The sequence below is a fragment of the Melanotaenia boesemani genome, chromosome 11 (assembly GCF_017639745.1).
Source record: "Melanotaenia boesemani isolate fMelBoe1 chromosome 11, fMelBoe1.pri, whole genome shotgun sequence".
Taxonomy (NCBI): Eukaryota; Metazoa; Chordata; class Actinopteri; order Atheriniformes; family Melanotaeniidae; genus Melanotaenia; species Melanotaenia boesemani.
The window spans coordinates 7,652,069-7,668,164 of record NC_055692.1 but is presented as its reverse complement, the minus strand read 5'-3'; the positions used below and the strand labels follow the sequence as shown (position 1 = coordinate 7,668,164).

Here is a 16,096-nt window from a genome sequence, read left to right as displayed (position 1 = left end):
CTCAAACTCAGACCTAATAGGTAAATGTGTACTATAATAACTCTTAGAATGAGAAATAAGGTTATTTGCTTACACACTTCAGTCTGTAAGTACCCACTTTTCTCTGTCTACACTTTTACCTTGTGATAGGAAAAGAAAATATAAGAAAAAAAAAGCTGTCACCACCAGAATTGGCGACACAAAAGACAAGACAAAAGACCGATTTCATTCTATAACATCTTATTAAATAGTTTGTAAGAACAAAGAATATAACATTTTGATGCTACAATTAGTTTACACAATTTATCTTCTAGAATATTTAGCTAACATTAAATATACATTTTTTTGTTTGTTTTTACATCTATTAAAATGTTTTTAGCTTGTTCTTTAACTTATACTAGTAATGTAAAACAGAGACAGAAAGAAATGTTAGAATAAAAAATACAATATGAACAAGGTCCTGACAAACAAAAGGATTCCACCAAGTCAGTCAAAATAGGGTAAAAATGTATTTACTTTTTAAAAATAAAAAGTACAAGATGGTGCGCTTTCCAGCATGACTTAAGATTAAAAGTTATGATTTGTTTCTTACAAATATCTGGTTGCAAAAACATGTATATATATATATATATATATATATATATATATATATAGATAACATTGAAAAAGATTAAACATTTTACACACCAGTATAATCTTTAAGTAGTTCCCCTTCAAAATAACTGAAAGGGATAGATGTCTTTGTGTTATATACCTTATGGCCACCTTCTTAAGAGCCATATGTTGATTAAAATGACATGAATGCATTTCAGGGCAGAAAACCATGATGTTGTTTTATTTTTTTTTTACTGTAACTGGATGTCTGGAACAACAAAATACTAAATGCACATACATGTGCTTAGATTCTTCAAATAATAAAAAAGTTACATATTAAAAACTGCAGGTTAGAGTGAAAATGATCAGGAAGCTGCTTTTAGGCACACAGAAAACCTAATGTTTATCTTGACATTTGGTAATAAGGCAGAATCACTCAGCTGCCAGTGAACATCAGGCTCTTAATAAGGTGACCAGCAGGTGTCTCCTCCTGCATCTAGAAACATGGGAGTAACCAGGTACACCAAAGATGACAGGACGCCAATATATATTTCACTGCAGGATCACTGAGTAAGACAGAATATGCAGGGAGATGAGAGGTAATGTGACAGAAGTGCCAGCTGTGTGGACATTATATGACATAGAAAACAAGTTCAGGTGTTGTGCAGGTTATTATGGTGTGCATGCCACGCACTGAAGGATTTACAACAAGAAGTGCCAAAAAAACACCAAATCCCTTCCATCTCTCAGAGGATGTAAACGGTGAGGGTTTCTCTGACTTCAGCATCAGCTCCTGGAGTAACGCTGCAGTGCAGACAAGAATGTGTAAAAAAAAAAAAAATAATAAAAAAAAACATAAAAACAGCAGCTGGTGTGCTCATATCACACAAATACCAACACCAATGCAGCTTTGTATTTAGCTCTGAGCAAGGCCAACATTTAGTCGATTTAGATTCTCTTTTGTGACTTTGTGACTTCAGCACTTCTTAAACCAATGGTTCCAGGATAATTTCATATTATTTAATATTTGATGAGCCCATTATTGGAATAGAACATTGACATTTGGACATTTCCCTAACGATACACTCCACATCATTGCAAGTTCTGAAGCTGTGGAGAAACTGGACAGCTGAGTAATTTGGTTGCTCCAAAGCCAGCCAGACCTTTGTCGGGTAGCGTTCCCCTTTCGCTTTCCAACTTTCCTCTTTACATAGAGATAAAAAAGTAACAAGACAGTAAAAAACATGAGGCTATGGTGATTTCAGTTTACGTGAATCAACAATACTAAAAAGACTAAATAAACTACATAAAACAGAGCATGTCGAAATGATAACATCACATCTGAGAATTTTTACTTGACACACAGCTTCTCAAAATTTTAAGATTTTAAGGCAATAACTATGAGAATGATTTCCATTGATCTGTAGGAAAACCGACAGAATAAAAAATTTCCATCAACATCTCAAAGGCATTTTCCTCATTTTAGATTCAGCTGACAATTTAGGCTTGATGCAGAGACTTAGCATCACCACGTTTGTCTCAAATTGTCAAATATTCAAATGTCCATAACTCAATGAGCATCTAGTGACACAATATGTGCATGCTGCATTTTATTTGTACATTGAAGTTGTTGTTTGCCAAATCTGCCAATATGCAAATGTTTTCAAGCCCAACAGGCAAACAGATGTGTCAAGTGAATTAAATAACTATTTATTACAATGTTTAGTGCCAATTAATGGGGTCATTCTCCTTCAGATGAATGCTGATCATTAAAAACCAAGCCCATAATCTACTACAACAGTTAGATAAAACGAGCAGACAAAGTCGATAAGATTATTGGCAAGAAAAATTAATTATCAATTAATATTGGATGTAATGAGGTCACAAATGGAGCCACAATCAGAAACTAAATAATCAAAGCAGCTCAGTAACTTGTCCTCAGAATGTTCATATCAACTGAGTAAGCACTCTAATGACATTTTAGGGCTCCAGGTCGATGAGGGGTCCTTACTCAGACCCTGATCCTTGACACCGTTTCATGTGCAAACAGTACTTGCTGTAAAAAACGCCTGAATCTGGAAACCAACTGTAGTTCAAAGTGTTTTTCTATTGCTTTAAACATGCCATGAATGGAATGAAAGAGAAGCAACTTAACTCACACAGTAGAAACCCCCAGCTAATAACCTCCGTGTCTCTGAAAGCACTGACTGTAGCCGAGGCAGAGGAGAAGCAGTTAAACATCAGGACACCCGTCTTTCCTGGGCATAAACTTGTAAAACCGATAAACATACTCAACATTTTGCCACACTGAAACAAGCCATTGGATATAAATCACTCGACAATTTTCCCATAAATAAATAAATAGCTCAAGCAAGAGAAAACTAGGAACGTTTCTCATCTAACCATAGATGTTTAAAGTTTTGGTATATGGAACAGAATAAAAGACCGCTAGCATTTTGGTTGGGTAAGGTCTCAGTTTAGTTAAATACCTTTTGTAGTTGAGCTTCTCGTCTTTGCTGCAAACAAAGACATTTTCTAAAATACTGTTTCAACTAAAGCAGCAGAGATACATGATGTCAGATTCATTCTTTGAGATCACACCTTGGTTTATAAGGCGCAGCATTAAAAGGCATTGCCACAGACTGAGCAGCATCAGACAACAAACACCAGAAGTTAAACTGCATGGAGGTGAGAGAGGGAGGTGTGCAGATGACCGAAAATGGGAGGTGGAATGTAAGGAAAGTCATCAACACCTTTGAATTTATTAAAACAGCTAAAGTCACTCCCATAAGTGGACACAGAAGGGAATAAATGACTCTAAACTTCAATAATCCTTATTTCTTACTACAAATATGCTGAACACACTGAGCTTGGATAGCGGCACATTACTGTTATAAACAAAAGAAAGCCTAAAAATAACATGAGAAAAGATCCAGAGGATCAGATATCTCTGCAGTCACTGGATAAAAAGCATTCAATTTTCATTAATCCATCTCAAACTGTATGTACACAAAGTCTCCCTGACAAGGCCACGTGTCTTTTACTGTGCGTCACTGCAGCTTTAAAAAATGCACTACTGTTACCATGACAGTTTAAAAATTTTGCTTCATTATGCAAAGCTGTCATACAAAACAAATAAAGGTTATCAAAAAAAAAAAAGCTCCAAAGTAACGTAAAACAACTTAAATGCCATTAAGGAGCTCAATGAGACAAGTGTATTCACATAAAATTTACTTTTTTTTAAGTAACTCATGCATAATACTGGCATGGTAGGGAGTTGTAAACTGATGTCAGTGATCGTTATGCCCAGACATATGGGAAGTCTTGCGAATATTAGCATTCTTTGCATATAAAAAAGGGATATAAGGTAATTTTAGTGTATGATGAGTGGATATGTTGTGCTGCTTTGTGGATTTCTGAAGAAAAGGTGGAGGAGGGCTGTGAAGTGACATTCTAGTTTTGAATTCAGGAGGCAGATAGTGCAAAAATAAATCTCACAATCACTCTGCATTGCTAAGGGCACCTGACAAACTACCATCAGTCTGCATGACCACGTGTCGTGCACTGTAGCGTTCAAACTACTTCTACTGAGGCTGTTGGTGTGTGTGTGCATGTATCTCTAATGTGGTTGCATAACAAGTTTAAAGGCAAATGATTCAAAAGATGTTCCTCAATTGAAATAATCCACTCATGTGGACAATCTACTAGTATGATTTTGTAAAATGCCTTAAAGATGCAGAGTACAGGTTAGCAGCTCTTTTCAGTCAGTAAATCATCAGATATTCAGGTTTGACTATCTGATGTCCACTTGCCTCTTTATGGAAGTAAATTAAAGCACAGACCCGTTTTATCTCGCTGTATTCTGTACACGTGCACACACACCAACTCACCTTTGCATGGTGACATCTTTTATAGCATGCTGTGATTTGCTATAGCATGCTTAAAAATAGCATAGTGGGAAGTGGGAAAAGACATACACTAAGCTTAAGCAAACACATCGACGGGGGGTGGGGGTGGTGCAAAAAAATTTCTTTCACACAATCCTGCATTGCTTCTGTGCTCCACTATCCCATCATTACATCTTAGTGTAACTTAGTTGCTCCCCAAATACAGCCATTTCTCCAGCCCGTTGGCTATACTCGGCTCTCTCCTGGCGTGGCACCTCCTTCACCTCCAGCTCCTCTTCCCTTCACTACATCTCCATGTCCCATTCTACACCTGCTGGCTTCCTGTAGCCTCCCCCATTGGTAGCCTGTGAACACAGGGCTGATAGGGATGTACTTGAAGACTGAGTGTCTGCGGATGAAGTTCATTCCAAAAGGAAGATCATAAGATCTCATCCCTTCCAGCTCTGCCGCATTGAGACCAGAACCACGTTTCAGCTTCCTGATGCCTCGTTCTTCAGGGGAACCTGGGGTTAGAGGAAAAGATTAATCATGAGGTCATTAAAATCCACAAAGACTATTCCTCTACTGATACAGCCTTATGACCTTTTACAAACACACGGAAATAGAAAGTCCCTGACAGAAGTCTTAAAGTATCACTCAGCCATGCTGCTGGAGGGAATGTGGAGAAATTATGATTGGTCATGTCTTCTGGTGTTCAAGCCTCTATTCAGTCAACCACCATCTAATAAAGCCCTGGATTAAAGTATGAGAGCAGGATTCATGGCTCACTGTCAGAGATAATGTCTACCTTTTTAAGATCCTGCTGTCAGCAAATACAATGTTCATTACAAAAGAGGGGCCTCAGAAACTTTCCTCTGACTATCTTCCTTATTTACACCATTTAACACACAAGATAGCCCACTCCATGTAGCTCAACATAAACTAGCAAAAAAACATGTTACTTGACCACAAGACATATGTTCGCTAATTATTTATGTGCCATGTCTTTTATTTAATTTAAAATAAGGCAGTTTTTAATGTTTGTCATGTTTCTTTTTCTAAGTTCCTCCCCCGACACACATAAATCCTAATGGAGGCTGTTTTTCTGCCCTGCATAGCTGTAGTATGTGTTGGCCCTTTTAGAAGAGTTTTTATTTGTGTCACAAGCCTTTTTTTTCCTTATTCAAACTGTTTTTTGTTTTAAGTTAACATTTAAATTTAAAAAAGGAAGAAATATAAATAGGTAAAAAAAAAAAAAAAAAAAAAAAAAAAAAAAAAAAGAAAGGCACTGATGTACATTTGTCCATCCATCCTCCATCATTTCTCTGGGTGTTGGCAAGTTTAAACCCAGGCTTCCTCCTCCCAGCCACGTCTTCCAGCACTCCCCCTGAAGTATCCCAATGATCAGATTAACAACCGACTCGCCGACGTCGTCCTTTCTACGCAAACCTGTACCTGCTTGGCAGTCACAGCCAAATAGTTATTTTCTTCCTTTGACAACAGTTGTGTACCCACTAGCATCATGATGTCATGATTATAACCTAGTCAATCACAGATAAATTTCAACATCGACTAGTAAAGAAAGAAGAAGAAGAAAAAAAAAAGGATTTAATGAAATATCTTACCAGGAATAGTATTATCCAAAATAAAGGCAACAGAACCTCCAACAAACATTGCGGTGGTGAGGAGCACGTTCAGCACTTGGTCAATCTCAACTATACCTGAGAAAGATAAAGACACAGATACATTTGTGATAGTAAGCACACTAAAAGTATGAAAAAGTGAATATATTTAGTTAAACAATTCAAGCACTTTTAATAGATTGCATAAATATCTGGTCGTTGTGAGGTTGTAAACATGACATTAGTACTCACCAGTGACCAGCGGGTTCTGTTTGAGGTAGCTTGGCAGCATTAGACCAAAGAAGATGGAGAAGCCCAAGACAAAAAGGTTTCTGGAGGAGTTGAGGTCGACAAACTGTAGGTTGGAGAGTCCCACCGCTGTAATCATTCCAAACAAGGTGCAGAACAGGGCTCCCAGGACGGGGTCAGGCAGAGAGGCAAACAGGGCGCTGAATTTACCCACAAGGCCCAGTAGCAGCATCATGGCAGCGCCGTACTGGATCACACGTCTGCTGCCCACCTGGAGGACCAATCAAAGCAAAAGAAGAAAAAAGGGAAATATTTCAGACCTTATTGACAGAAATTTTATAAAAAATAAAAATTTAATTCACTTGACATTTACATTTTGTTGCTGCTTCCATGCTGTATAAGAGCAACCGCTCAGCTGTTAATGGTGAATTATGGATAATGATTCTGACATTTGCGCTCAGACACAGATCTACTCGAATATCAAAAATATTTCAGGGCTGCAGCAAAATATAACAGAAATGAAATAAACGGTGGTTGTCTGTTACCTTTGTAATTCCCAGGACGCCTATATTGGGACTGGAGGACGTGGAGCCATTTCCTGTCCCAAAAAGACCATCCAGCACACAGGAAATACCCTCTACAAAAATGCCCCTACAGAGACAGAGTATGAGCAGCATAATTAACACAAATACAGTGTAATGCCTGGAATGTACCACATGAACAAAGTACTGGACAGAAGAAGGAGGCAGAGGAAAAAAAGAGTTACCTGTTGATGGCATGGATGGGAGGAGGCGGTGCACAGGAGAGGCGAGCACAGGCGTAGTAGTCTCCAATTGACTCGATGATGCTGGCCACCACAGCGCTCATCATGCCAATCACACCTGCAGCTGTTACAGTGGGCATGCCCCACTGGACTGTGGAGGCGAGAACACAGAGCCGGTCAGAGCTGAGAAACACCTGCTTCATCTTTATGAGGACACCAACCTACTGCATGTACACTTCTGGTTTCTGTCTGAGCTGAATGTAACTGACAAACCAAAGCTGCAGTTCTAAATCTGCCACTTTATAGCATAATTCTTCCTCTTTGTTATCAAGGGTAAACTATCTGCAGCTGCCATCTTTTTCAGCTTCCTCTTTGTTGTCCTCATCATGCTCAGCAGACTTACAAGGATAGGGAACTTTGAACCACGGTGCCGCAGAGAGGATTCCTTGGCGTGCATCTGTGCGTGCGTAGAAACCGTACTTGTCCTTTTCTGGCGGGAAAACATCCGTCACAGTGAAAATGAAACACAGCAGCCATGACACCAGAATGGCCATTATGATCTAGGGACAAGAGACAGGAGAACACTTAGTAGATTTTCAACATGGAAAAAAAAAAGAAAAACACATTCACACAGTTTTAAACCTAAACACTTGTGTTACTTCAGCTTAGTTATTTTATCTAAATAAAAAGAAAAGAAGGTGTGATTAATATTATTTTAATTATCATTTAACTTTCTTTCTTTTATAGAAAACTAGTGAAGTTAGGAGTGCTTTTCAGTGTACTTGTTGGAAGCTTCCAAGGCCCCATTTAAACTTTGTGAATACGAAGCTGATCAGCCATGCAACACCTTTTAATGAGACAGATAAAATCAGACTGATAGGCCACTGTGGTGCTTTTAAGTGTTTGACCAGCAGAGGGTAGAAACAGATTGATTTACACTCTGTCCAGACACTGAGGGAGAATGAGATTAGCTCTGCTGAATAATTATACTTTTACAGACGCACAGCTGTAAAGAAACCGAAGTAAATTCTTTACAACACTTTAGAAGGTTAAGACTGTAAGCAAAGAAATGAAATGTGAGATCAAACATGGTTTGTACAAAAAGGCACAAAGCCAGTACTTACAGGAAACATTTTGAAGACCTGCAGCCTATAGGAAGTCCAGCCTTTCTTAACTTTGTAGACTGGAAGGGGGAAGTGGACATTTCTGGCATACTGAGAGAAGAGCAGCACCAAGAAGATAGTCCTGCAGACACATACAGGCCTCCTCAGTTAGGCAAATCTCCATGTCTGATCGTTTCCTATACTTATTACTATTCTCCTGTGAGAGAGATAATCCTGTGCAAACATGTTTCATTTAGTCCTTTCTATGTCTATGACTCCAGAGGCTGAAGAGCCAATCAATTATCTTAACTGCCTCAGAAAATCAGTGGCAATTATAGGCACATATCCTCCGTCCCTGTGGAGCAAGAAGGGAGGCCCTCCAGCAAAAACAATGACTCAGCGGAAGCTGATGTCATATCACCTGATGATCACAACCAGACAAAACAGAGGACATCTAGAAGGCAATTTTTTCTTAAGCAGTTACTGTAAAATAGTCTAGTTAACTAATGACTTTTCAATTTAGTAAAAAAAAGCTTTAGCTGATAAAAAAAAAAAAAAAAACTTCTCAGTTTGAAACATACGACTCTTAAAATATATATTTTTCCATTACAAACAAACTGTTTTAGTTCATGTAGTTTCAGTGGTTTCCAGTGGAGACAGCTTTCATGGCAGACAAAAATGGTGTCAGGATACTAAAGCTACAATCTTCTCTACAATCATAACGATCAAGCGGAGTGTTCTCTTGCTGTAAATGGCAACAGGGAAATGGGATTTAAGTGAAATGTCACTTCAAATATGTCTTTACTGATAACTAAAAATGCATATTCATTGCATGAGGGCCTGTACTCACAGCATAGCAATACCCCAGTGTTTTCCGGCCCTCTCCCCTGCGGCCTGAAAGCCCGACAACCCGATGAGTGCCACAGTTGGGGTGATGGTCAGAGGCCCGATGTATTTCAGCAACATCCCTGGCAGACCCAGTGCTCCAATAAAAACCTCAATGAGGGATGAAACAATGATGGCCCCTTGGATCTGATGGAAATCCAAGGAAACAGGAATGTGTAAGAAATGTTAAAGTATACTTAATACAGCTGCAGTTTTACACCATGTTCTTTTTTTTTAACTAAACCTATGAAGTACACAAGCATTCTCAGAGAGGTATAAGAGGATGACTGGAAATATAAAGAGTTAAGTTATACAATCAAAATTCCATCTTAAAAGGGGGTTATTGTCAAACAGCCAATTCGGGAGTGCCTGAAATGCCTTGTTTACCACCCAGGTTTTATTTACTTCAATTCAACACAATAACATGAAACACATTAGCAAAACGACTGGTGCGTGGCTGGTTTTCCATTCTACAAACACAGAATGGAGGCATTTAATATTAAATATAGATTACACATTTAAAGCCGAATGAAAGACTGACCCTTTTCTCTTGCAATGAATATTGTGATGCTGTTTTTTATTCCATAAAGTTCACTACCATTTCTTTTAGATTTTATTTTAGCATCATTTAATCTAATGGCATGTTTATTTTCTTTAATTTTTTTTTAATTGACTTGTTTTCATCATACCATTTGCTGTTATGAAAAACAACTTGAAACATCCCATTAAGATGGGATATTTGGTGGAAGCTATAGGTATGTTATGCTGGAGAAAAAGACCATATGTAGAAATCTGTAATGACCAGATGTAAAATTTTAAGGCTAATTTATAATAAAATAAATTTTAAAATAAATTTAAATCAACCCTTCAGATATGTTTCAAGCCTTGCCTTGCTTTTGGTCAAAGGGATGACATTTTCCTAAATTTTAGCTTTATTTAACATAAATTACTGAGATGTAACATTATATATTTGAGGGAAAAAAAAGAAAGATCTCTTTAAGATCCAGGCAAAACAGAGGTACTGATCAATAACACTAAATGTTTGCTTTGCAGCAGTGAATCAGCACTTACTACCTCTGCTGGCCAACAGCCTGAAGGAAAACCCGGCACACAGCCACGTTTCCCCCTTCCTTTACCCACACAATAAAAGAAATCTCATTTACACAATATTTGTCCAATCTCATTTATGAATCAGAAATGAGCGCAAGCTGCCAGTGCCGCGGTCGGATTACATGCAGTAACAGAATCAGCGTTGTGAGTGATAACCCTGATTACGCTCTGCTCTGTTGTCGTTCATCACACAGACTTTACAATGTGATTCAGCCTGATTGAGTTTAGTCTCATTCACGTCACATAAAAAACAATTACTCAACGTGCTTACGCAAACTGAAAAGGTTAACACAAATCAAGAGCATCTGTCATCCAAAGCCAAACCCTGCAGACATACAGATATAGTGATTTCTTTGTCTGAGCAAACAAACCGCACTCATAGTGCAACTGACTAAATATTAGGGTGAGAAAAAGCTTAATAACAGCTGGAAAAAAAGTTGTGTAAGGCGTTACTTAAAGTGAATATCTTATACAAGTTTTTACAACAAACTCAACCCATTTTTCCACATGGAAAGGTTTTACAACAGAGGATTTTATAATCATCCAACAGGACTCCTCCAATCTAAGCCTATATGAGTTTTTACATGCGCCTCTTTGCCTCACCTCTCGTATCCTGGGGTGCCAGATGTGCTCTGTATTTAGGAGCTCTGTCCCATTCAGTACTGGAAGAACTGGTCATGAAAAAAGATAAGAATAAAAAAGGGAGTCAGAAAATAATAAATTTCACATGTGAAGTTGTAGATATTTATTTGAAGCATACAGAGAATTTAATCTCATTTGGAGCCATTTAATTTTCTGCTCTATTTGCAGACCCTCTTGGAGTTTAGATCAAAATAAACAAAGATATCAATAACCACATTTTTCATTTGTATTGTATTGATCAGTTTAAGAGCCAGGCAAGTGTTACCTGTGTTGTTACACTTCCATTTGTCCAGTGACAGGATGGCTTTAGCTGGTGCAAGGAAGGCAAACGCACTAGCCTGGAACAAAGGCAACCTGAATACAAAAACTCCAATTTAGAAATGACATTCAGAATTGAAAGAACTACTTGGTAATTTTTGTGTATAGAAACTGTATACTATCAGTGTGGGATGCAACGTTCACGCCATCTTGGTAGTCATTTTTAAAATCACCCTGTAGCCTTTATCATGAAGAAGGACCTGAGGCTTCAATGTGTATAAAAACACTACAAAAGGTGACCAATTATTTTGGAAAACACCACCATCATTCCAACAACTTAATGTTCAAAATCATTATTAAAGAAGCAGATTGCTCTTTCAACAGACTGAAGAAACTAAAGCTTGTATTTGTTGACAGAAGATTTACTAGTAATGTTTACTGGGCTATAGCTACAATACAATAGTTTTACAAATCAACAGAAAGCACATGTGACAGATTAGTTGAACAGAATAGACGGCTGTAATGTATGGAGGACTAATAATGAAGTGTTAAAGGTGACAAAAATATTTATTTCACTTCTTACTGTGTTTCTTTCAGGCTGGGTTATATCTGTGAATTACCCATTTGTGTTTAGGATCACAGTTTTCTTGTTAAGTAAAATCTCTAGATCCCGTATCATCAGTCACTGTTGAAGCATCCATAACTAATGTTAGATCTTCAGCAGTGCAGACTTTTGAGGGCTGAGTTAAAGATAGCACCATTACAGATTTCAACTTAAAAACAAAACAACAATAACAAAAAACACCTTAACTATATTAAACCAGCCTAAAGCTGCAGGTGAGGGTCTGCTGCTGACTAGGCTGAGGTCAGTTAAAGAGCGGCGGGACCAATAAGTTAAATAGAATTAATCAGCTGTAATGTTTTTTTTTTTATCCATCAATGTAGTCCAAAAGCCGCAGGACCCGTGTTCATTAAAAAAAAAAAAGTGCAGGCCTCTGATGTTAGCAGATTTTAGTTTTTTCCAGAAACCATGTATCTATGTAAAATGCTGTTATACAAATAATCTCCTGTAAAGCTGTTTGTTTTCAGTGAGGTGGAAAATGACGGTAAAGACACTTAAGACTTCAGGCTTGAACAAAAAATCTGCATATTTAACCTCCACATGTACTCCACAGGCCACATATCTGCAGATGTCAGCTGCACACAGCCAGAATACGTGGATGTAATGCACACGATATTCACCTTTCTTGGATTGGTTGCCCTCCACCATCCATCTCACTACTGCCATGAACATGTTTTCATATTCCTCACCATTATATATCCACACGATATCTCTTCAGATTATTCTCACATGTGGCATCTTGTGATCAGAGTTAATACCCACACTAAAAGCAACAGATTATGACTGGTTTCATGAAAAAAAGAGTAAAGAATTCGAAGTTCAGAGGAAATTTATATGCAGATATGTTGGATACAAGATGATTCTACTGCAGTTAAAATATACAATTTCATGTGAATTCGAAAATAAAATCTGCAAAGTATATGTGTTTGGTAGATGATTTTACAAGAAGATGTGTTGGGATGGTAACTCTTCAGCAAAGCGAGTTAAAAGATGAGAAACTGATCACATTAACTCACACCATCAGTCCAAATCATCTGGCCTCAGATTACATTTGGTACATCATAAACAATCCAGAGAGTAGGATAATTAAGGTTGTGTTAGGGCCAAAATAAAGATAAGACTTGACTATTATTATATAACCAAAAGAATATTCTTAAAGACAGCATGACAAATAAAGCAAAGCCCAACGATCTGTGTGGACACAAACAACTAAACTAGACTACTGTTTTTGCTGCTGGACATTTTCCTATTGTCTCTCCCTTTTACCCACTTCTTTCTCTCCCTCCTTCGGTTGTTCCTATTCAGTGGCATTTCTCAGGAGACAGTAATCCACTGAGAGATGGACAGATAAGCACCGTCTGTCACCTCAGCTCAGCCCTGCCTCAGAGAGAGTGGGCTGCTGGTGTGACAGGAATGCCACTCACGTTAAAGCCAAGACCAGACCCGTGTTTGTGTCAGAGAACAAGGAAGAACTGGGTTAGAGAGGAACAAAAGATAACAACTTATATAACTTTAACTTGAGAGCCAAAAGCCTCTAACAAAGTCTTTTCTGGAATTTCCCTGGTGTTGACATTGTAGATTAGTTTTGGGAAAAATCTTTTTACTTTTAAGAAATGTTTGCAGCAAATTTTAAGTCATGCATCTTTATTCTTTAAAAAAAAAAAAAACAGATTTTGTTTTTGGCTACAAATCTGAAAAAAGTAAAACGCACAGCTAGAAATAATAATAATAATAAAAATAGATAAATGAGAAATCCTATCAGTTTTTAACTTTTTAAAAAATATACACCAAAAGAGGAGCACACATATTCAAACAGCTTAGCATGTCCTGACAAACTACATCAGTTTGTTGATAAATCTAAGCAAATGTGACACACAAGAAAGACAAAAACAGTGGCCAAGAACCCAAAGTCTTAACACTAATTAGAAAAAATAAACATTTAAAACTGTAAAGGCACAGTCAAAGCTGATGTAGTTGATCTGAAGCTCCAACAGAGGGCGACTTCTTCACTAAGAGCCTTAGTCTTACAACCTTACCATAAAACAAGCTGAACTTAAAAGCACAACATAAGTTTCCCTGTAAGTTACAAATCTGATCTAATTTTATTGGGATTTTATTTTATTTTTTGTCTTGAGTGTGAACACTTTCATGCTGTCTTAGAAAATGAAGAGTTCAAAGCTGAATCACATGTAAACTGGACAGATGCAGTAATATTCTGTTATTCCTGTACCAGGTATTGCAGATGTGATATAAAAGCAGAACAAAGATCTAGAGTCCACCAGAACTGATTGGTTTCTACAGCACAGCGGATTTGAGGTTTCCTAATATATTTAGTTTTTATTCCAGGAATGCTTGTGTAAATAAAATAAATAACAGAAGAGGAAGGACGGTGCTTGTACACTATGTTAATAAGGCCTTGGAACTACCCAGCCTTCATTTGAACGAGGAAACTTTGATGACGTGGCTGCTGCAACTTAGCAACGATTAATGAGCCCAAAAGAATGTGTTATGATAAGATGGAAAGATTACATTTATTAAAAAAAAAGGGAAATGAGAAAGTCTAAGTCTTGGAGCTGATCCTCTTTTATGAAAGCAAAGTAACACCTAATGCTAGCAGGAGCTGCTTATATTAAAGTACCAACCCTGAAAGATGGGATAATATCCATAGAAACAGTTGTTTGTTTAAGGGCAAAAAGGAAGACTAATAAAACTCTGGGTGGCTCAAATGAATCAAAGATTATAAAACACATTGCACACATCACATTCTATACAAGCAACATTAAAGTTGCGCAAGAGTGAATTTGTAGCCAAACATTTCGTTGTTGATAAAAAGGTCAGACAACACAAGTGAGGACAGAGGAAAGTAGCTCACGAGGAGAAATATTTGTAAGCAGTGAGCAGAGTGACATAAGAAAATACGCATTTTTAAAAAACAAGCAAATGAGATCAACAGAGCACATTTGTGAGAACTAGGTCAAACGAGTTATTCTTAACATGTGTGCTCTGGTATGTCTGAAAGTGGGTCTTCCAAGTAAAAAAGCCTCTCACAAACTATTGCCAGTGGATTTAATCAATTATAGCTTCAGAGTTATTTGAATCACTTGCCCAGAAGTGATGAAACTCTGAAACCAGATCTAACTCCTTCCTCAGCAGTAAATTTCCTCTTTTGTTTAGTTTCTGGAAAAATCTTGGCCCTCAAGTGTGTCATCTGAATCTGTTAAGCAGAAACAGAAAGTTTCTAGTTGAAGTTTCAGCCTCAAAAAGACAACTGCAGTCTCATGAACAAAACAGGGAACTTAAAATATGATCAACAGGCTGAACAAGCATTGCTATAGTCAGCTGAAAGGCATGCAGACTCGTTAAAAAAAAGAAAAAAAAACATGGACCTGACATTAAGAGGACTAAAGAGGAACTATATGTTGGTATTATTGGCAGTAGTCAGTGATGAGAGAAAGTAGCTGAAAAAGTGGCCAGAAATAATTAAGGTATACGTGTACAAAACATCATTGTACAAAGGGTGCCTGCATTTCTTTACTTTGTGTTGTTGCAAGATGGTGATTATTTTTTTTTACCTGCAACCCAGGGTAGTTTGCAGCAGGGTGGTGATCCCCACGCAGAAGAAGATGGTCCCTATGAGCTGACTGGTGGCCCACTGATCAAAACCGACGCACATCGCCTCAACCAGGAGGAACGGCACTGCAATAGTCCCACTGAAGCATGTCAAGTAGTGCTGAAAAGAAAGATGCCTTGTTTGTGTTGTCAAAGCTTTAATGGTTGTAAATCATTTTATTGGTTTATTGGAAGTGATGTATGAAAACGCCACAGATATTTCTGGTCTTTTAGCAAGATGCTGATCCCTCAGAGTTTATGTATAGAGTGCTAAATGTAATGAATTAAAAAGTGTGTCTGAATGGACTACTGTGGCTTTACTGTAAAGCTCTTAAGTGCTTAAGAAAAGTATTAAATGCACTCCATTTACCATTCCTGTGGCAAAATACACTGCCCCATAAAAAAAAAAAAAGTTGCCATCATGATTTAACTAAACAAATAGGTACTGGACAGCTGTGTAGCTATAACAAAACCCCCAATCAGTGAGGCTAATCAGAGAAAAAGGCTTTGATTTGCTAGGGATCATAAAGATTAGACTGGAGCAATGTGTTCTGATGAGACCAGATTTACTCTGTTCCAGAGTGATGGAGCATCAGGGTAGCAAAAGAGGCCGATCAAGTGATGCAGCCATCATGCCTGGTGCCTACTGTACAAGCCTGTGGTGGCAGTCTATGATCTGGGGTTGATGCAGTCACGTCTAGGTTCAGGTCTAGGTTCAGCAACATTATGAACCCAAAGAATGAGGTCATCTGACTACCTGAATATACTGGATG

General features: G+C 37.8%; 1 protein-coding gene across 5 annotated transcripts in view; it reads right to left on the bottom strand.

The window, feature by feature from the left end:
- Positions 1-740: 740 nt before the first annotated feature.
- slc23a2 (solute carrier family 23 member 2) overlaps positions 741-16,096 on the bottom strand; it is a 40,386-nt gene continuing 25,030 nt past the window's right edge. For all 5 annotated transcript variants that reach the window (XM_042000336.1, XM_042000337.1, XM_042000340.1 and 2 more), the window contains 11 exons: positions 15,287-15,444; positions 11,100-11,188; positions 10,796-10,863; positions 9,048-9,229; positions 8,219-8,339; positions 7,498-7,654; positions 7,098-7,245; positions 6,877-6,982; positions 6,335-6,602; positions 6,086-6,181; positions 741-4,984 (listed from right to left, as the gene is read on the bottom strand). In XM_042000336.1, the coding sequence (XP_041856270.1) occupies positions 4,707-4,984; positions 6,086-6,181; positions 6,335-6,602; positions 6,877-6,982; positions 7,098-7,245; positions 7,498-7,654; positions 8,219-8,339; positions 9,048-9,229; positions 10,796-10,863; positions 11,100-11,188; positions 15,287-15,444 (1,671 nt within the window). In that variant the 3' untranslated portion in view covers positions 741-4,706. The remainder of the gene's footprint in view (positions 4,985-6,085; positions 6,182-6,334; positions 6,603-6,876; positions 6,983-7,097; positions 7,246-7,497; positions 7,655-8,218; positions 8,340-9,047; positions 9,230-10,795; positions 10,864-11,099; positions 11,189-15,286; positions 15,445-16,096) is intronic.